Source organism: Equus przewalskii, chromosome 21 (assembly GCF_037783145.1).
Source record: "Equus przewalskii isolate Varuska chromosome 21, EquPr2, whole genome shotgun sequence".
NCBI classification, from domain to species: domain Eukaryota; kingdom Metazoa; phylum Chordata; class Mammalia; order Perissodactyla; family Equidae; genus Equus; species Equus przewalskii.
Genome location: NC_091851.1, coordinates 17,270,584 through 17,292,134, shown reverse-complemented (window position 1 = coordinate 17,292,134; position 21,551 = coordinate 17,270,584). Strand labels below are relative to the sequence as shown.

The 21,551-nt window shown below is 42.0% G+C and overlaps 2 protein-coding genes across 12 annotated transcripts in view; one reads left to right on the top strand and one right to left on the bottom strand.

The window, feature by feature from the left end:
- Positions 1 to 7,460, bottom strand: part of MCM8 (minichromosome maintenance 8 homologous recombination repair factor) — a 59,505-nt gene extending 52,045 nt beyond the window's left edge. For 3 of the 9 annotated variants that reach the window (XM_070587891.1, XM_008538821.2, XM_070587894.1), the window contains exons 1-6: positions 7,049 to 7,379; positions 5,371 to 5,451; positions 4,276 to 4,437; positions 3,929 to 4,012; positions 2,043 to 2,125; positions 1,480 to 1,629 (exon numbers count right to left, since the gene is read on the bottom strand). In XM_070587891.1, coding sequence (XP_070443992.1) covers positions 1,480 to 1,629; positions 2,043 to 2,125; positions 3,929 to 4,012; positions 4,276 to 4,432 — 474 coding nt within the window. In that variant the 5' untranslated portion in view covers positions 4,433 to 4,437; positions 5,371 to 5,451; positions 7,049 to 7,379. Of the gene's footprint in view, positions 1 to 1,479; positions 1,630 to 2,042; positions 2,126 to 3,928; positions 4,013 to 4,275; positions 4,438 to 5,370; positions 5,452 to 7,048 lie in introns of all 9 variants that reach the window. The other 6 variants (XM_070587892.1, XM_070587889.1, XM_070587895.1 and 3 more) reach the window with 3 other exon arrangements.
- TRMT6 (tRNA methyltransferase 6 non-catalytic subunit) lies at positions 7,454 to 21,057 on the top strand. Of its 3 annotated transcripts, XM_008538314.2 has the most exons (11): positions 7,454 to 7,802; positions 12,197 to 12,324; positions 13,996 to 14,105; positions 14,665 to 14,756; positions 14,886 to 14,969; positions 15,235 to 15,359; positions 16,128 to 16,486; positions 16,890 to 16,975; positions 17,609 to 17,711; positions 18,067 to 18,153; positions 19,528 to 21,057. In XM_008538314.2, the coding sequence occupies exons 1-11, from the start codon at positions 7,675 to 7,677 to the stop codon at positions 19,717 to 19,719; spliced, it is 1,494 nt and encodes a 497-aa protein (XP_008536536.1). In that variant the 5' UTR covers positions 7,454 to 7,674; the 3' UTR covers positions 19,720 to 21,057. The 3 variants fall into 3 exon arrangements, with proteins under 3 accessions (XP_008536536.1, XP_008536611.1, XP_070444000.1); XM_008538389.2 differs by lacking the exon at positions 17,609 to 17,711; XM_070587899.1 differs by lacking the exons at positions 16,890 to 16,975; positions 17,609 to 17,711.
- The last annotated feature ends 494 nt before the right edge of the window (positions 21,058 to 21,551 follow it).

Here is a 21,551-nt window from a genome sequence, read left to right as displayed (position 1 = left end):
ACCTAATATTAAAAGTCCCTATGGCAGCCTCCAAAGTTATTACCTACTGGATGGGTTCTGGTGAAAAATATCTTCTACCTCTTTACATTTACTGCTTAAGATAAGCACAATTAAGATGACTTTTGAAATATCCAATATTCACTCCCTTGGCATTTGACATTAAATATTTAATATCTACATGTGTACAAAGCAGTATGCTGACAATCTGAGAGAAAATGAGATGCACGTACATAGCTATAATTGTCATACGGACCATAAAGATTTACAGACGAAATACTATTTTGAAAAGGGATCATGAGAAAGGTTTCACAGTGAGACAACTGAGTTAGGTACAAAAGACTTGGACATCCAACACAAGGGGCATTCTGTGCTGAATGGACAGCATGTGTGAGAGGTAGGAGTATTGAGAGAATGCTGAAGAGAGCTCAGTTTAGCTGCGTGGTAGTGAATGAGGGCGAGCAGTGGGGAGAGGAAGTTGAACTAGACCATGGAAGGCCTTCAACCCTTCATAAAGGTTTTGGATTTCATTTGGCAGTAAAGAGTCACCACAGTTTTCAAAGACAGATCATGTTTTATCATGTATAGCAACAATTTAGGAAAGGTAATGAAGGCTTAAGACAGAGACAGTAAGGATGGAAAAGAGGTGGGCATTTTAGAAATAGAATTGAAAAGATGTGGTGACTTGGAGAAGAAGAACTGATGATTGAGATGAGTCTGACGACAACAGCCAAGGTTCCGGTCTCAGGTTACTAGCAGTGTACACACCTTCGTAATGAACTCTTCCTTGTGCCTGCATCCCCTACCTCCCTGCTCTAGGTCCAATCCTCAGTGCCCCTTTTTAAGACCCACTGTAAACTCCACCTCTACCAAGTCTCCCTGTGAGCTTTCCCCACTCCTCCCCAACAGCTGAGGGTCTTATCTTCATTACTGAACATACCTACCACCTTATCTGTGCCTGTCCTGAGATTTACTACTCTTTACCTTGAAGCATATCTGTTTGCCAGCCTAGAAAATGCTTTCACATATGACATGTCATCTGACCCTGAGAAAAACTCAGGCAGGCACAATACATACTGTTATTTTCAATTTATATATGGGAACATTCACAGAGATTAAGTGACTTGCCTCATGCCACAGAACTTAGATCTGAGGTTGATCTTTCTATTCCAAGTTCATAACTGATAACTTCATGAGTCTGTCTTATCTCTCCTATGAGATTGTATAACTCCGTGAAAACAAGGTTTAATTTCTGCACAATCTTTCACAAGACTAAACTAATTCAAATAAATTAGAAATAAATGTTATATTTAGGTAAGCTGTTGTATGTAGAATGAACAGTATCTTTTAGGACAGGATTGCAACCTTTCAGTTCTAGTCAACAATTTTTGGTAAAAACTAAGTATCTTTTAGAGACTGTACTGTTACTGTGAAATCTTCCTTGAAAATTTTGACAAAAGTCTGCACAAAATAAATATTTACCTGATGTATTGCCAGACCCATGCAAGCCAAGGTTTTCTCAGGTGTATCCCTTAATTCATTTGCTATATTTGGTATCAATTTAGCCATTTCGTCGTCTTTTGCCAGTTCTTTAAAATCCACCAAAATACTTCCCTTTCTTTCGATTTCATCCTGTAAAATATTAAGGCGTGAAAACAATGATTGCTTTTTCAGAGTCAACTATCACAACTGAGCATTCAGTTACACACTTTGAGAAAGCATGTTTATGTGGTGATAATAAGTAATCTAAGTTTTGTGCCAACCACAGTTCTAATATTTAAAATATATTAACTAATTTATGCCTCTTAACAACCCTTTGTGGTAGGTTAATACTATTATTGCCAACTGATAGATGAGAAAACTGAGGCACAAAGAAGGTATGTAATTCACCAAAGTTCACCCTGCAGCTAAGGGCAGAGCTGGGATCTGGACCAAGGCAGTCTGGCTCCAGTGTCTATGATCACAATCACTAGCACCTCAAATACATCGTTCAATAAGGCAACATACAAAGGTGGACAAGTAGCTTTCTTGTACGGGAATCTTACCTTATCATACAAATCAATATGTCTTGCGAAAAACTTTTCAAACGCTTGAATCTTCTCAATAAAAGGAGAGCTATCACTGTAAACTAGTGCAACAAACATGACATTAGCACTAATAATCACACATGTACAAGCATATTTTTCATAAGACAGAAGAAACACTATATATATGATAGGTGACTTTTTCCAATGCTTTGCATTCTAATTTCATTCAGCTAAGAATTGGTATAAAATGTGTACTTAAGATTCTAAAACAAATTTAGGTCTGCATAATCTGAAATACAGACAGGAAGTGTCTCTAAAAGCATCAATATCTGGAAATCTCTGTACTGTACCTCTGACACCTAATAGGACCTATTAGTTCAAACAGCTTACATGATAAGCTTAAAACAAAAATTATAATAAAGCCAAAGCTAGACACAAACTAAATTCTTACTCTGAAACAGAGCTGAAGACAGTCTTTGCAACTGCAGTAAATTCTACTAGTCCAAATTGCCACTTGTCAAATCCCTTTCTAAGATCCAGGGAAAGACAGCCCAACACTTGAGTCTGGTCTTTAAATTGTAAAGCTATCTTTTACACTCGAAAGTTCTACATGTTTGAATTGCTCTCCCACAGAGAAACAGTACAATGAAGTAGTTGGGAAGTACAACGAAGTAGCTAAGGCACCTCCTGAACTGCATTTTTAGGACCAGTCCAAAGCTCACTTCTAGTGTTCTGAGCTAACTGCTAGGGAAATATTGTGGTTGCTGGTGGCTAATGCATTCTAAAGCAACAAAAGACACGTCACCTATGAAACATATCTGTCTATATATCAGAAAAAAAAACCAGACTCTCAATATAGAAAATATTTGTAAAGCACTTTATTCATTTACAAAATGCATACTGAGTGTGTGATATGGGGCAAGATCTTTGCCCTCAAGCAGTGCACAGTCTAGTGGGGAAAAAAATACAGATATATAGATATGTCCCATATCTCATAAAAGACGTAACAAGCATATAGATACTATAAGAGCACAGAAAAAACAAGTCTCCGAACCTATATAAACAGATGTATGATGTTAGCTGTGTTCCTGATTATAAAAGGGAGATTCCTTAACTGTTTCCTACACAAAGCTGTGCTGGTTATTGTCTCTCAGTTCCAGGCCCACCCTTCTATTCTCTGCTCTATGATCCTATGGTCAAGATCTGCACACTGGATTTCCCAGACTCCCTTGAGGCTCTACCAATTGGAAGCACTTAGAGAATGGAAGGTGGCAGAAAAAAGAAAGGAATTTATTGTTTTCAATGCATTTTAGTATCTCTCCAGCTGCAGAGGATAACAGTCCTGGCCTCCAGCTCTAAGCACCAACCGTGCCACCCTCCTACCAGAGTTACCAGCAGCAACCAGCTTAATCTGCCTCAGAGGTCTCAGCAGAGCTCTCAAGGGCACCCTTCAGAGGTCCAAGCACAGCACCGTAGGGTGCCCTTTAGAAGTCAAAGCAGCAGCTAGGCTGTGGGCCCTCCTTTGAATTCCTAGGCTCTGGTAACCTCAGAATGTCTTAACTTTTCTTCCCTCAGTCATAAAAGTAGTTTGCTGTGCCCGAAGTTACTATCATCTACCATAAATGTTCCCATTTAGCTCTTTCGGTCTTCCATCTGTACATCAAATTCCCTATATTAAATTCCCTTTTTGAAATACCTAGTTTGGTTTCTGTTTTCCTAACTGATACAAAACCTAAAAAGAATGCTCTTGAAAGATACACACAATTTAATTGTTTAGATGAACTAAGACTAAAGAAGGGAGTATACTTCAGTAAACTAAATGAATTATAGTAGCACGAGATACAGAATCCAAAGACAAGTTAAGGAAATACAATTTATGGCACTTTTTGCACTTTTAACTCTACCTTCAGAGAAATAAAGCTTCCAGCCTCTATATGGTATGAACTGATCCAATGTTGATTGTAGTAGCAAAGACTGTGAAGTTTGTTCTGAAAAAAACCAGAATACTAGGTTTGTAGAAACAGAGCAAATTTTTTTCCAATTTGCTTCTCCTTTCAACAATGAGAACCTGACATGATACTAACAATATCTAAATTACAAGTTTTAGTGTGAATTTTGGATATTAACATTCAAACACTACCTTAAGGAGTAACATAAAATAAAAGATAGGCTGAAGTATGAGGTAAACTGCTATGTTTGATAGGCATGATAGATTCTTTCATGAAGGAAAAAAACCTGAACAATCCTTGACCTTTCCTACCAGAAGTATGTTTTCCTGTGGCTTTACTCAGGTCAGTTCTGTGTTCTCTTTCTCTCCATTTTCCTGAGAAGCTCCCACCACCTCTTCCTCTTTTCCAGCTTTGAAATCGTCCTCGTCCAAATCCTCTGCCTCTATACTCTCCACTCATGTCTTCTAAAAGATAGAGATTAGAAAAGTCTTCATCAAAACTATAAGGGAAAAAGTATTCCTAAAAACGTAGTCCCCCCTTAACCGCGGTTTCGGTTACCCACAGTCAACCTCGGTCCAGAAGCAGATGGTCCTCCTTCCGACATATCATCGGCAGGTCAACAGTAGCCTAATGCTACCTCACAAGGCCTACATCATCCACCTCACTTCATCTCATCATGTAGGCACTTCATCATCTCACATCATCACAAGAAGATGAGTACAGTATAATAAGATATTTCGAGAGAGAGAGGGACCACATTCACCTAACTTTTATTACTGGATATTGTTGTAACTGTTCTATTTTATTATTAGCTATCGTTGTTAATCTTTTACTGTCCCTAATTTATAAATTAAACTTTCTCATAGGTATGTATAGGAAAAAACATAGTATATGTAGAGTTTGGTACTATTCATGGTTTCAGGCACCCACTGGGGGTCTTGGAACATATCTCCCTTGGATAAGGGGTGACGTGTATTACCAGAGAAAATAGCAAAAATTAATATATTCTAGTGTGAGACTAGCAAACAGGCATGCAACGCTGTACATGGTATAAGCTTCCTTTACTCTTCCAATTTGCAGTTACTCTTCTAATCCCCATCTCTTTTTAACGCATTCCACAGATGTTTAACCAAGTACACTGGATGCTCATGGGATAAAAAATAAGAAAAGGTACAGTACTTATTTTCAAGGAACTTCCACCATAGAAATTGAAAATAAGACAAGTAATTACTTCTACATAACTTGCTGGCAACGTTTTGAGACTTATCTTAGGGCAGCACCGGCTGAACATAATCCTGACCCGTGAGACACCAGGAATAAATCATCATAGCTCTTTATATACAGTCAATCCTGCAGTGTCACACCCACTTTTATCAGAGATACATGGAAATTCTCACATAGGCATCTAAGGTGGACCGTTTTGGGGAAACACAGGAATGGGACAGGGTACACATCTGTTTCAGCTCTTCTTTCTTTCTCTGTAGGGCCAAAATGAGAAAGAAGTTAATTTTCCAGTAGATTTACAACAACTGTCTTAAAAAGACAAGGGAAGAAAGATCATTTCTAGGTGAATACTGATTAGATGGATTATTTTCAGTTTCCAGACAAATCTGTTGAAATGCAGTAAAGTTTTTTTGAAAGTATATCCATGTTAATATAATCTTTGTTAATTAGCTCTTCACGTTTTTTTTAATTTCGTACCTATCAAGACACTCATTTTTTTTTTTAAGATTTTATTTTTCCTTTTTCTCTCAAAGCCCCCAGATACATAGTTGTGTATTTTTAGTTGTGGGTCCTCCTAGCTGTGGCATGTGGGACGCCACCTCAGCATGGCTTGATGAGCAGTGCCATGTCCACGCCCAGGATTCCAGCCGGAGAACCTGGGCCACCAAAGCAGAGCACACCAACTTAACCACTCAGCCACGGGCCAGCCCCAAGATACTCATTTTTATTAAACTCAATGCCATAAAGATAGTTCCTGGTTAAGGAGCAATAAATTGAAATATGTGACCTTTAAAAATGGGTTTGGGGGGCCGGCCTGGTGGCACAGCAGTTAAGTGTGCACGTTCCGCTTCGGTGGCCCAGAGTTTGCTGGTTCTGATCCCGGGTGCAGACATGGCACCACTTGGCAAAAGCCATGCTGTGGTAGGCACCCCATGTATAAAGGAGAGGAAGACGGGCATGGATGTTAGCTGAGGGCCAGTTTTCCTCAGCAAAAAGAGGAGGATTGGCAGCAGTTAGCTCAGGGCTAATCTTCCTCAAAAAAGAAAAAAAGGGGGTTTTAAAATAATTCATATAAGTGGAGCACAGGGCATTTTTAGGGCAGTGAAACCATTCTCTTTGATACTGATACACGACACTATGCATTGTGTAAATACAGGGAACTGTACAACACAGAGTGAACCCTAATGTAAACTATGGACTTTAGTTATTAACAATGTATTAATTTTGATCCATCAATTGCAACAAATATATCACACGAATACAGGATGCTAATAATAGGGGGAACTGGAGGTGAGGAGAGTGAAGAGGTGATATATGGGAACTCTCTGTACTTTCCGTAAACCTAAAACTTCTAAAAAATTAAGTCTATTTAAGAAAATAGCTCATGTCCTAAGGATAAAAACAAATAGGAATATATCCGCACACCGTAGCGCAATTCACTACAAGAGGGCATATCCGAATCTTTATTTAAAGGGATTTAGTTAATAAATAAGTTAATAACTAAAGTTCAGATGTTAGGGCACGACAGGACGTTGATAATCATCTAGACCATATCATACGTTAAGAAACTGAAGCCCAAAGAAACTAAGCGAACTGATCAACATCAAAGTTGTTTGGTGACAGTATTGAACTCAAAACTCCGTCTTCACACTCCTAAACTAAAGTGCCCCTTCGACAACGCTACATGCCCTATCTTTTTCTAACGTGATAATATGGGAAGAATAACCAGTAAAAATTCCAACACAAATGCAAGAGGCAGGACTGGAAAATGAGTAAAGGAGCCACGCGTCCGCCTGCCGTACTTCGTTAAACAGCCTACTTCATTTACGTCTCCTCACACTAAGTTCTTACTTGTAAAGGACGGCGGGCCCAAAGCTCTCCTAGTTCACCGCTGGGCCGGCTCCTCCGTAGGAGCAGATGCGCCCGGCCGGCTCTCCCTTCGTCCCGGCGGGCAGAGAGACTCCGAGGTCTGAGCCCCTCAGCTAACCCCTGCCCAAGTCCCGCCACTCTCTTTAGCTACAGCTCTCCTGACGTCCCCGCGCGAGGCCGAGTCTCCTCTATCGGAGCGGTTGGGGGACCTCAGTTTCCCCACCAACGCTGCGAAGGTTCACGGGAAGCCATCTAGCGCCTCCAGCCGAAATCCAGTCTCCTTCCAAGTTCTTTTTTGGCGCTCCTGTGACGCAACTTCCGTCCAAGGAGCGGCAAGACGTGAGGGGCGGGACGGAGCCCAGCCAATCAAGGAGTTCAGCCAGACGGAAGCCTTGAAGCTCCCGGAAGCCCCTCCAGAGGTTCCGACCGGAAAGCGGAAGCAGCGCGTAGCACGTGGGGGCGGTGCCGGTCGCGGGGATCTGCGTCCCTTCGGTTTGGGGGAGGTGAGGCTGGCAGCTGAGACTGGCAGCTGCGACAGTGGAGGACGAGGGGGGAGGGCCGCTGGGGACTGGAGAAACGCTGCGGAGCAAGGAGACCGGTTGAGCTTCATGGAGGACTCAGGGGAGCAACCGGGCCCACAACCACCGCATCCTGGGGACCACCGCATCCGCGACGGCGACTACGTGGTGCTAAAACGGGAAGATGTGTTCAAAGCCGTGCAAGTTCAGCGGAGAAAGTAAGTCATGTCGCTGGCCTTAGGGATCCCTCGCCCCCATCTTCCAGAGACGCCCTCCCTCCAGGTCTTCCCACAGACCTGCTGCCACCAGGGTCCCGTTCTTGGCTCTCTGGATTCCCCACTTCTTCTCTGGTTATCTCCTCTCAGGTCTTCCCACAGAGGCCTTTTCCCCAGGATCCCATCCTCGGGCCTCGAGGTCTCCCCTACTCCTCCTGCTTCTTACAGTGCCCCTTTTCCCTGGTCTCATACCTAGCTGTCTGCCTTCAGCATCCCTCTCGGTCTTTCCACAGAGTCCCTTTCCCATTCCTGACCCTCGTGGGGCCCGGATACTCCCCTGCAGGCCCACCCCACCATCTGTCCTTGGGTTCTTCTCCTAGGTTCTTGAGATTTTTGTCTCCTGTTTTCTCACAGAACCCATCCTTCATCCTCTGATCTCATCCTTGCCTCTCAGAGTCTGCCCCTGCCCCCTTTTTACCATAGACCCTTTTTCTTCCCTTAGCCCTCAGCCAGCATCAATCCCACAAAAATGACACTTCTCCAACCTTGTCTGGCCTTCCAGGCTCTTCTCTCTACCCAACCAGGAATACCTGTCTACACAGAATAACGTTAGGAAGCAACTTTTCATAGAATGTGGGATCACTCTAGGGTTCCCTCCTTTTACACCAAAAGATGCAAGGTCTGGGAAAGTTAAACTACCCAAAAGCAGTTTGCTCAAGATGTCAGAACTTGAAATTACGTTTGACTTGTGAACCTGCTGATTAGTAATCACACTGTCTTAGTACTAGGGAAGTGGGAATTTTGATAGCTTTCTGGCTGGGGGACGGAGGCAGGGGGCTGAGGCTGTTAAATTCCAATAGCTTAAAATGTATTGGGATGTTTTGGTTAATTATCTGAGAAGTACAACCAAACTTTGAGTTGGGTTATTATAGTACTTTTGACAAGGAAGTAGGTTGAATGCAGTGTCAGGAGAACAGCTTTCTGTGGATCATAAGGTTACATATTGTGAGACTTGCGATTTCTGATAAGTGCTCACTTCAGATGAATTCTTTTACTCCTATGTGAATCAAACTGTTGACTGATATTTAAAGTGAAACAGATGTCATTAGAAAATAGTCAAGTAACAGTCCGTAAGGCGCCAAGCTGGTGATAACCAAGTGTATTTGCACAAGCACCAATTCAGTGCAGGAAAAAAAATATAGGGGGAGAGGGATTTCTTTAGTCCAGAGATGAAATATCTGCACCAGCTCTTAAGCATTTTTAAATTCCCCGTTGATATAATATTTCATTTTGGTAGTTGAAATTAGAGAAATCTTATAACTATCCCTCATCCCTGCTGTACGTTGTATTTTTGAACCCAGTACTTTTTTTCTTTTCAGAATTTCTGATTAGAAGTGTGTGCCTGCTCCCAACTACATAACTTTTGGAAAGTGCTAGTACTAATTATTTAAACTTTTTAATTGAAGTATAACAGTGCAGCAGAATCCTTAGGTTATAAGTTTGATAAATGAGCCCAAAGTTATACAGCTGTACAATGACTGAGCAGGTGAAACTTTGGTTTTTCTTTCTCATACTGTCCTTTTAAGTTGCTTAATTTTAAAATACGGTAGTTTGAGTGTGCTTTTTTTTTTTTTTTTTTTTTTAAAGATTTTATTTTTTCCATTTTCTCCCCAAAGCCCCCCGGTACATAGTTGTGTATTCTTCGTTGTGGGTTCTTCCAGTTGTGGCATGTGGGACGCTGCCTCAGCGTGGTCTGATGAGCAGTGCCATGTCCGCGCCAGGATTCAAACCAACGAAACACTGGGCCGCCTGCAGCGGAGCGCGCGAACTTAACCACTCGGCCACGGGGCCAGCCCCGTTTGAGTGTGCTTTTTAATAATGTGCTCTTTTATTTATTTTTTTTGCTGAGGAAGATTAGTCCTGAGCTAACATCTGTGCTAATCTTCCTCCACTTTATATGTGCGTTGCTGCCGTAGCATGGCTGACGAGTAGTGTAGGTCCATGCCTGGGATCCAAAACCACAAACTGGGACTGCTGAAGCAGAGAATGCTGAACTTAACCACTGCACCATTGGGCCGGCCCCAAATGTGCTTTTTTAGACAAGAGCTTTTCCATTGCCAAGGAGATAGAGAGCAACATCTTTATTTCTAAAAAACTCTTTAGACATTTATCTGGAAACACTTTTCATCACTTTTTTTGGCAGAAGCCACAGCATTAGTTTCCCTTTTATTTTGAAAATGGCTCTCTGAGCTCCACTGCATCCCAGGCCAGACTCTGCCTTCAGTCTTCTCTTGAGGCTGCACTCATCTGGTTGGGCAGAAGCAGTCCTGGCTCTCTGAGAAGGAAACTCTGCAAATCTCACCTTCCCAGCGAAAACATGCCTCCACATCCCTCTGACTGGGCCCCACTTTCCTGACTAGTCAGTGACCTGTCGGGCCACTCACTTTGAGTGACACACCCTTCTTTGTATATCAGACTGGCTGCCAAAGGGGTAAACCTGACCCAGGTCAGACCCAGCATTTCAGTAGCACTGGGGTGTTCAAAGGATGAGGGTGCAGGGTGCATGTCTGGGCTGAACTGAGTTTCAGCTTCTCTGAGGGGGTTATGTCAGCAAATGTTTTGAGTATCTGTTATGTTCTGTTATGTGTTAGTAACTGGGGACCCAGCAGAGACTAAGAATTGACCCTACCTGGATCACTTAGGATCTCACAAGAATTCCCTCAGTTGGTTTGAGTGAGAAGATCTAATTAAGATGTGACACACACCACCTACAAAGGTGTGACGAGGTTTACAGAACCAAGAGGGAATGCTGATGCACCCAGGGTCTAGCAGTGGTGGGAAGCCTTCGGCAAGGAAACCTGTGATGGGGTCTATGCATTCTGTCATGGTCAGCCTCCTGGGGCACAGAGAAAGGAAGAGAAGATGTAGGGTGGGGCACAAACAGAATTAACCAGTACCTGTCTTCCAGGATTCAGAGTTCTGTGGATGTGGGCCATGTCCTGAAGCTAGGCAGGGCTTCCTGAGATCTTTGGTCTTTGCTGGGGCAGACGGTAGTACAGTGGAAAGAACCAGGCTTTGGGGTCAGGCAGACCTGGATTTGAATCCCAGCTCCCACTTTCTAACTGTGAATCTTGGACAAGATCCTTTTCCCTGAGTCTCAGATTGCTCTTCTAGAAAAAGCTATGTCCCAGGACTACTGTGAGAATTAAATCAAAAAGTATGAGAGTATAGCCCAGCGTCATAATGGTTGAGTTCATGCACTTCACTTCAGTGGCCAGGGGTTTGCAGGTTTGGATCCAAGGCATGGACCTACACACCACTCATCAAGCCATGCTGTGATGGCATCCCACATACAAAGTGGAGGAAGATTGACACAAATGTTAGCTGAGCAACAATCTTCCTCAAGCAAGAAGAGGAAGATTGGCAACAGATGTTAGCTCTGGGCCAATCTTCCTCACCAAAAAGAAAAAAGAAAAAAAAAAGTATGAACACAGCTGGCACATACTGCCCAGCCCTGGTCCACACTCAGCAGTTGTTAGTTTCCTTCTTTTTTTTTTTTTTTGCTGGAGGAAGATTCACCCTGAGCTGGCATCTGTTGCTAGTATTCCTCTTTTTTGTATGTGAGCCCCTGCCACAGCATGACCCCTCAGAAGCAAGTGATATAGGTCTGCTCCTGGGAACCAAACCCAGGCTGCCAAAGCAGAGTGTGCTGAACTTAACCACTAGGCCACTGGGGCTGGCCCAGTTGCCTTCTTTTGAAAGGAAAGCATTTGCTTTTGTGGGGTTTCTCTTTTAAATTGTAATAAGAGAAAAATCTGGGTAAGAGAAAGGCTAAAATTGCCTGATCCTCAATACAGAGAATTGTCAGTGTTAGGCACCCTTTCCAAATGTGTAGACTGTCAGTTATGTTTATTTGTAAATACAATTTGCTTTTACTAGATAATTTTCAAAGAAAATGGCCAGTTAAATTTGTTAAGTCCCTACCATCTCAATGATTGTTCAGTTTGAGATTTTCTTGTGTAAGTTGCAAGGGGCATCACAGTGTGTGTCCAGTGGCCTGCCAGTCTTGATGACCCTTTATACTATTCAGAAATCCTCAGAGCCTGTAAGTTTGGACATCCCGTCCAATAGTGCAAAATGGAGTCAAACCAGTGCCTCAGAAGAGGAATGTCTTCTGTCCTTGTTTCTTGTTCCAAAATCAGTGATTTTGTGGCTTTATTAATTTGTGTCTGTGCCCCAACCCCATTCTCTCTAGTCCATTTGTCAGTTTGTGTTCAGAGATAATGCTGCTGATCATCGTTTGTGAAGACCAGTTTTGAAATAAACTAGATCAAACATATCTTTTCTATTCTGAATGCAAATGAGATTCAACTAATTGATTGTATTTTCTTCCCCAGAAAAGTAACTTTTGAAAAACAGTGGTTCTATCTGGATAACGTCATTGGCCATAGTTATGGAACCACATTTGAAGTGACCAATGGAGGAAGTCTTCAGCCTAAGAAGAAGAAGGAAGAGCCTACTTCAGGTGCACTAGTTGGGGTGTATGAAATAGATGCTCTTGAGCTGGCTAGTCAGAAACCTGTCCACCTCAGTTAATCCTAAAGTGCTAGCCTAGGCAGTCCCCACAGAAATCTAAACTCATAATCTAAGAACTGTAGCTTGCTGGAATGAAGCACGGTCTGCCTTTGGCTTTGAGATACCTGGATTCTGGTTCCAGCCCGTGGTTAACTGGCACTCTGACCTTGGGCCAGGCATTTAATACCACGAGTGTTTGCCGCTTCAGTGTAAGAGCAGGTGGAGAACCATTTCAGTGCCCAGAAGCTAAGTAATGGCTGCGAGGTGATTAGCGTATAGGGTGGAGGTTAAAGGGTCTGGCTTTGAATTTAATTGACTAGGGTTAAGTTCCAGCTTCATTGCTTGCCTTGTAACCTTGGGCAACTTTTTAGTTTCTCTGAGTCTTATATCCTCGTGTGTAAAATGGGGCCATAAACACGTTTAATGCCTAGGCTATAGTGAGTGTTCAGTCATATGACACATAGGAAATTCTTAACAGTGCCTCGCCTGTGATAAAGTCCTCATAATTTTAACTGGTATTGTTAATTAAAATTAAATACTTGTTAAAATATTTTATTAATAAAAATGCTTAAATAATTATTAAAATTAAATAATTAAAATACTGTTAAAGTTCTGCTTCAAACCAGGTAATTAAATACTTTTAAATTAATGTCCATGTTTTTATTAAGCAAAAAATATATTCCAGGAATGATTAGGCACTGTGATTATAGCAGTTGATGAGATAGACCATCTCATAAAACTTACTTAGCAGTGGGGAACACCAAAAATAATCAAGTAGACAAGCAAAAATCAAAATTTCAGATGGTGACGCGTGCTATGAAGATGACAGAGCAGGGAGGTGTCCTGCAGGCTGATTGGGAAATTTGGCTGAGATGATGAGCTCAGCCTTGAGTGATGGAAAGGATGCAGCCACTCAGAGGTCTGTCATAAGAGCATTTCAGGCCAAGGGAGCAAGAGCCAGAGCCCTCAGTGAGACAATGCTTAGTGCGTTTAAGGAACAGAAAAAAGGGTAATGTGGCTGGGGGACAGGCGTCAAGAAATGAGGCCAGAAAAGGTAGACGGGGCAGATCATATGCACCCTTGCAAGTCGTCTTTGGAATGTATTCTAGTTGCCACTGTGTGGTTTTGTGCATCAGAATAGATGAGCCACTTAGCACTTTAAAAAGATAACTGTGGAGGGGGGCCGGCCCCGTGGCCAAGTGGTTAAGTTCGTGCTCTCCGCTTCAGCGGCCCAGGGTTTCACCAGTTCGGATCCTGGGCGTGGACATGGCACTGCTGGTCAGGCCATGCTGAGGCCGTGTCCCACATGCCACAACTAGAAGGACCCACAACTGAAAATACACAACTATGTACCGGGGGGCTTTGGGGAGAAAAAGGAAAAACAAAAAAGATAACCGTGGTGCTGAGGTGGATTGTAAGGGGGCAGGAGTGGGAGCAGGAAGATGAGTTACAGACTTGGAGTAGTCCTGGCAAGAAAGGATAGTGGACTGGGGTGGGGGCCGTGGAACTGGAAGGCCAAATTTGAGTGACTGATGGGCTGGATGTGGATGTGAACTTGGAGAAAGAAAGATTTTTAAATAATTTCAGATCGTAAATGTCATAAAGCAATTTCCTTCCTTAGAGACCAAAGAAGCGGGCACTGATAATCGAAATATAATTGATGATGGGAAATCTCAGAAACTTACTCAAGATGACATAAAAGCTTTAAAGGACAAGGGCATTAAAGGAGAGGTAATATTCAAAGGATGTTGTGTTTTGTTTCTGTTTGGTATTTAGGAAATTGCTTGGTTTTTAAAGCAGACTTTACCTACGGTAAAATATAAAAATACTGTATATTCCTGTTAGAAATAGCTTGAAATATACATGCAATTCATATATGAAAGATTTCATTTCTTACATGCAGGAATGTAAGTGAATGATGTTACTGATATTGTTAGCAAAAGAGAATTTCATAACAGTGCATATCAGAGCTTAACTTTGTTCATTTTCAGTAATGTTTTCAGCCAGTCTCTTCAGGAATGACAGTTTCCTCTACCTCTCTTCTCCCTTTTATTGTGTATCTCTGTTCTTTTTCCTCGGTTTAAATGGAGTTATAAAGTACTTATATTTTAATACAATTTCTAGACAGGGTAAGGGAGAAAAAAAAAAGCAAAGTTCATCCATTTTGACTTCTGTGGAAAAGGAACTGGAGAATCAAACCTTTGGATACATTCTGGGGTAAGAAACCTTTGAAGTTATCTGTTCTGTGAAAATAAAGTTTCAGGAAATCTGCTTGCTCCTTTTCTTATAGGAAATAGTTCAGCAGTTAATTGAAAATAGTACAACATTCCGAGACAAGACAGAATTTGCTCAAGATAAATATATAAAAAAGAAGAAAAAGAAGTAAGTAGTTTTTGTTTGAAAAGGATGAAAACATTATATCTTTTTATAACTTTATAAAATATGTTATTAAAAATAAAATATTTTTAAGCCAGTTTTTTAAAATTGGTGTTCTCTTTTTTCTTCCCCCAGATATGAAGCCATCATTACTGTTGTGAAGCCATCCACCCGCATTCTTTCAGTTATGTATTATGCCAGAGAACCTGGAAAAATTAAGTACGCTTTGTTTCCTTTCAAAAGTATAATTGGGGGAAAATATATCTTTAAGAAAATCATGATTTTAAGTAAAATGAAAAACTTGCTCACCTGCATAAAGTATCCTCCTACCTCATAAATTGTAAGTCCTTTTTACTGTTGCTTCCAAAGCAATCAATAATCTTATCAACATAATTTTTATAAAGCAAACAAAACTTGAAAAATGATTATTAAAATAGCGGGCTTTGCTTAGCTAAGAGTGAAGGAATCATTCTTTTTTCCTTAGCCACATGAGATATGATACACTGGCCCAGATGTTGACGTTGGGAAATATCCGTGCTGGCAATAAAATGATTGTAATGGAAACATGCGCAGGCTTGGTGCTGGGTGCCATGATGGAACGAATGGGAGGTAAGATTTAACATTTTCAAGTTCATTAAAACCCCACCATGATTTGAGTAGAGGGGTCTGAAAAATTCAAACTCATGGCAAGCAAGGTGGAGTCACTACAAGCTTAATGAAGTGATTGGGTGGGCCTGCACAGCTCCAGTCTCTGGCACCTTCCTGCACAGTCCACATCTCCCAGCCTGTGCTATGTTGGCACCCCCAGATGGCAGTTGTCCTTTCCAGCCTCAGTATCATTGGGGGTGGTTCTGAAGCCTGTGGCTGGCTAGGACCTCCAGGACAGTAATTTCAGTAAACTCTTGGATAGCTGGTGTTCATTTTATTGGCCTGGATTGAGGGGATTGGGTGGGAAGAATACTAGGGATGTGTTCTATCCTGGAAGAATACGGCACAGCCTGATTTGCCTGAACTTTCTCTGACCCCATAGAAGACAAGAACTTTTAACGGCCCTGTTTGAGGATTGGACTTAGGGGGAGCTGAGAACCAATCTCCAATCATGTGACATTCACATTTGCACAATCACAGGGTTTTACTGTAGTGTCAAGTGAGGGTAAGCTTCTTTAAGGCTTCCTGTTTATCTCTTGGAATTATATTACCTCCATTAGGAATATTCTTAGACTCCAAACGGACCCCTAAAGGAGCTGCATCATCCTTCAGCCTCTGAACAAAGTAAAGTAGGGAGACCTTGAGCCTCCTTACTGTAGAGGACCCTGAGGGTTTGCATAGTCTAGCATCGCCTCCATGGAGAGATGTTTGTTTCTTTTATCTGCTCAGGTTTTGGCTCCATTATTCAGCTGTACCCTGGAGGTGGACCTGTTCGGGCAGCAACAGCATGTTTTGGATTTCCCGAATCTTTCCTCAGTGGTCTCTATGAATTCCCCCTCAACAAAGTGGACAGTCTCCTAAATGGAACATTTTCTGCCGAGATGTTATCTTCAGAGCCAAAAGACAGTGCTTCGGTTGAAGAAAGTAATGGCACGCTGGAGGAAAAACAGGCTTCAGAACAAGAGAATGAGGACAGCATGGCAGAGGCCTCAGAGAGCAGTCCCCCAGAAGAACAAGAAACAATGGAGATTGTCTCTCAAGATCCAGAATATAAGGAGCCTAAAGAGAGAGGAAGCAGAAAGGATTATGTAAGAATTTTACGAGTCCCCACTACTCTCATAATAGTCCCCTCAGGTCTTCAGTTAACTTCATGTAAGCTCTGAGATTTGGTTTGGCTTTGGAGCATCAGCTCCCAAGATGATAAATATCAAAACAGATGGAGAAAGAGAGTGCGCGTGGGTGTATCCATGTGAGTGATTTAATCTTAGGGGTGGAGCTGTAGGATACAGAAGCATTGTATAGGTAGCTTAATGATGTTTTTTAACATGTGGGCTTTCTTGTGTGTTTTCAACTTCCTTTTAAGTGACTGACTTCCTTTTGTTGCTTTAGTCCAAGTTGATAAATATTGTTGAAATGTTTTGACAGACCAGCGTTTCCATAAACCTGACTGAATGACCTCAGTACGTTGGTTTCTTATTTTTCTTCTTGAAGATTCAGGAGAAGCAGAAGAGACAAGAAGAGCAAAGGAAAAGACAGTTAGAGGCTGCTGCTCTGCTGAGTGAAAGAAACGCAGATGGGTGCGTTGATGAAAGAATGCAAGAGACATCTTGGTGCTTGTGGGCTCTGCTTCAAACAGATTAGCATTCTCTATCTGCTTGTCTGCTTTGGTGACTGTGGGAGCAGAGATGATGATTCTGTCTTGGGTTTTTAAAGAAAGGAGCCTGCATTTGGCGGAGGTGGGAAATTGGTCATGTTAGTTTCAGAGTTTTAGAAGAAATCTGAAATTTCTCCAATGATGGTGCATCAGATGGGGCTGTGTAGTCCCATTAGGTGCAGGTGGTGGCATATTCAAACTGATGTTATACTGGCTAATGGCAAGGGCTAAGGAGAACCTAAAAGGAGAGTAGATTCAGATATCTGCAAAGCCAGTATTATGACGTTGGATTTGTTTCCAGGTGCTTTTTTTAAAATCAAGAATGTCATTAAATGCTTAGAGTTGCCAAAGCAACATGAGACCTTATATTCCAGCTTGTGTTTCCTAGAAAGTTAATAGCTTGTCATTTTATTGTTTGGAATTCCTAGAATGTTGTGTTTTAAGCTTTTCCTTGTGTGAGTCATGCAAGTAAATATGGTAATTTTAAATGCATTTTAAAACTTATGCTCCACTTTGGGGGTGTAGAGAAATAATTTGTCTAACGTTTTCCTTGCAGTTTAATTGTAGCTAGTCGTTTCCATCCCACTCCATTGCTGCTGTCTTTGCTGGACTTCGTGGCCCCTTCAAGGCCATTTGTGGCCTACTGTCAGTATAAAGAGGTAATACTGAAATGGAATGAACAGGAATTCTTGCACCTGAATGTTGACTCTCAAATTTGGGCACTCAAAGTAATTCGTTTTTTTGTGAGGAAGATTGGCCCTGAGCTAACATCTGTTGCCAATCTTCCTCTTTTTGCTTGAGGAAGATTGTCGTTAAGCTAACATCTGTGCCAGTCTTCCTCTATTTTATGTGGGATGCCGCCACAGCATGGCTTGATGAGCAATGTGAGGTCCGTGCCCAGGATCCAAACCTGCAAACCCTGGGCCGCCGATGCAGAGCATGTGAACTTAACCACTACACGACCAAGCCGGCCCCTCAAAGTAATTCTTAACAGCACTCTGTTTATGCCTTTAGCCCCTGTTGGAATGCTACACGAAACTGCGGGAAAGAGGAGGGGTCATCAACCTCAGGCTGTCTGAAACCTGGCTCAGAAATTACCAGGTACGTGTTCCACAGCCAGTCCCAGGAGCTGTTTTCCTGGGACTTTACAGTAGTGCCGGAAGTTGTTAAATGGAGATATCCCTGTTTCTGTCTGCAGAGATGAAAGAGAACTCAGAGAAAGTGCCCTGACCTCTCCTGAACCTTTTTTCTCCTTTCATGTCCAAGTCTATTACTCTGTAACTCCAGTCCAGGGACTTTTAAATTGCAAACAGTTGTGGTTTGTGTTGCCCCAAAGCCTCGAGATCACTGTGGAGGGAATAACTGATAATAGCAAAATCCCCAGGCCAACAAGAAACATCCCTTCCTCTGTGCTGGGATGTTTCACAGCAAGTTTCAGGATTTACATGGGTTGTGTGTCAGTTCAGGACCTCTAGAAGTCATATGCCAAGATGGAATTAGAAGTGTAAGGGGTTTATCAGGAGAAATGCCTTTGAAAGATACAGGGAAGAGGGAGCAGGATTAGACAGGGAGAGCCATCAGACTGTGATGCAGGTCTGATGCCTGTGAAAGGAGGAAGGAGGGTAGGGGAGGAAAAACCTGCAGGGCTGCTCTGAAAAAGTCTCAGCCAGGATGATGGGGAACCCCTGAGCAAAGATTGCCATTAAAGGAGCCCTGCGTTGGCCAGAAATAGTCCAGTTCTGGTACCCACACTCAGCTGTGGACTTGGAGCAACCCATGGCCTCCCTGGGTGTGAATGCTACAGCAGATTCCAAAGGAGCAGCAGCCAGAGGCTTTCTGCAGCTTGAACTCTGCATAATCACTTCCCTCTGGAAGAGAGATGTGAGAGAGCATCTCCATGGCTGCCACAACCCCTGCCCTGCTGCTTGCACATCTTACTTAATCCCGGACACCCTATAGCCTTGGGCGACCCTGCCCTTCATGGCAGTCATCTTATTTAGCCATGGTAGTGGGAGAGAAGAAGGCTTGTCAGAGTTAACAGGGTATTAGGGAAGGGAGGCTCTGGATGTCTGTCCAGTAGCTGCATCTCCATGGGCCCAAGCTCCACTGTTGGCCATGAAGCTTCCTAGAGCCAAAAGGAAGAAAGCTACACACAAGCCCAGGGTAGTATACAAACCATTTGCCCATTCGCCACTAGAAACTTCCTTCAGGTTTAAGAGAAATGGCTTCATTTTATTTTCCAAAGAGAATCACTTAAGCCAATTTCTACACTTTTATATCCACTAAAATCACTTAAACCAATTTCTACGCTTTCATATGCACTATCTTGTGAAGGAAGGGGCTCCTTAGGAATTGATTCCGTTAAATCTTCGAGAGAATCTTTGTCATTTAAATTCTGATTCTGGCATGTGTATTGTTAGTATGTGCTTTATCTGCTTAGGAAAACATGAATGTCTGTCTTTCTGTCTTGATTAGGTTTTGCCAGATCGAAGTCATCCCAAACTACTGATGAGCGGAGGTGGGGGGTACCTTCTCTCAGGCTTCACCGTTGCTATGGACAACCTTAGAGCAGACCTCAGCCTCAAATCCAATGCCAGCACTTTAGAATTACACAAGACTGAAGAGCCAGCAGCTAAAAAACGGAAATGCCCAGAGTCTGACTCTTAACCTTTCAAAAATTGCTTTGTTTTTGTTCTCAGGCATTATACAGTTAGTAATTAACTTTAAATGCCATTACTAATTGTTTTTTTATACCCTAAGAATAAGAATGTGTCTATACACCTGTTCCTGGGGAAGACAAATTAGCTTTTTGTCCAACTCTGATACATGTGGGTTTGGTCTGTCAAAACCGTGAGCCAAAATACCCAAGCCTGGGGTAAGCAGCGGACTGGTATATGGCCAATTCTGTTTATTTTACAAAAATCCTCTTAAGTACTTTTAGTATTCTGTGCAAGTATCTTGAGAATTTAGACATCCTAAAAATATGTTTATACAAGACTTTGTTGTATGTTAAGCTAAGCAGAATAACAGCATAGCTAAAACTCGGTGAGTACTGAAAGGACGGAGTCTGTGGAAGAAATTTCCTCTGTTCATTCTGCTCTCTTCAGCCTAAGCAATATGGATGTGTGAGTGTGTGAGATTTACAGCACCAAAAATGTCCACCCTGTTCCCTACAATGGAATAAAATTTTTAAAAATGCTAGATTTTATTATTTTAGTAGTTGACAACCTAGGAAAGTTTTGCGTATTTATTTTATTGCTTTTTTGTTGACAGAAAAGTGTAGTAGGGTACTGTTTTTACGTTAATTTGCCAGTCCCCTCATTCTTTGTTCCAAATAAAGTGACTAGAATTTTTGTGTACTATTCAATTAAAGGAAACAGAAATGTTTTTTTCACTCCCCAGAGACTTATGGAGATATATATATATATATACACACACGCACACATGCACACATACACACATATATGTATAAGGATGTTGGTATATACACATACATATAAATATGTATACACACACATACACATGGAGACAGAAAGAGAGAATGCACTACTTATATGAACTATGACAAAGTTTAGTGCAGGGCTTAGACCAGTTTTCATTGCATTAGTGTCACTCCTTGTCAAATGTATTTTAAAGTGCCTTTTTTGCTGATTATTAATGTTGAGCTCTGGCATGATTAGGTGATTAACCTTTTTAAGCTCTGAAAAAATATAGTCAAACTATTTGGTCATCTGCTGCAGCCAAGAAAAGTGTTTGGAGTAAGCCAACGCTCTTGTCCATTTGAGAATCTGAGTCTTGCTCACGAAATATGCTCATCATGTGTATTGTTCACGTCATTATGGAATAGATGTGGATCATCCAGTGAGGAGCATCTCAGAAAAAAAGAAATTGCTTTTTCCTAATAGCATGTACTATTCTGATAATGGCCAGTGTGATCACCAAGTACAGTTTTGATTCCTTTTTCATAAAATAATTGCTTTTAAAGAATAAAAGTGTTTCCTACTATGATCTGTCTGACTTATATTAATGATGCTGTGATGCCGCATTCACTGGCTTTCAGTCTATATGAGAAAACATGCCCGGATTGGCACATCACTGAATATGTCCTTGCAGACAGCAGCCACATACAGCCGGTCAGGTTTGGTGAAGAACACAGTATGTGCACAGACTGGATTCAGGAGTGGCTGCTCTCCACTGGTCGCTGTTAGAGCACTGCTACTTGGGACTCAACCAGTTTCCAAGTCCCACTCCATTCTCCTCAGTCCGGGGGTTTGCACTGCCATGGTCCCACGTGCCCATGCAACTGCCCCTGGAGTTGGCTTGTGGACTCGTCTCACACCAGAGGCAGCTGAAGTTAACCTGTGTTGTTTTTTTCTCATTCATATAACTTCATCTTTGAGTAAGATGGTGACTTAATTCAGTGGTTTGAAAATTTAGTGTGCACCCTAAAGGGATATGCACCTCCAAGGCATCCCTTCCAGGGCTTATTAAATACAGAT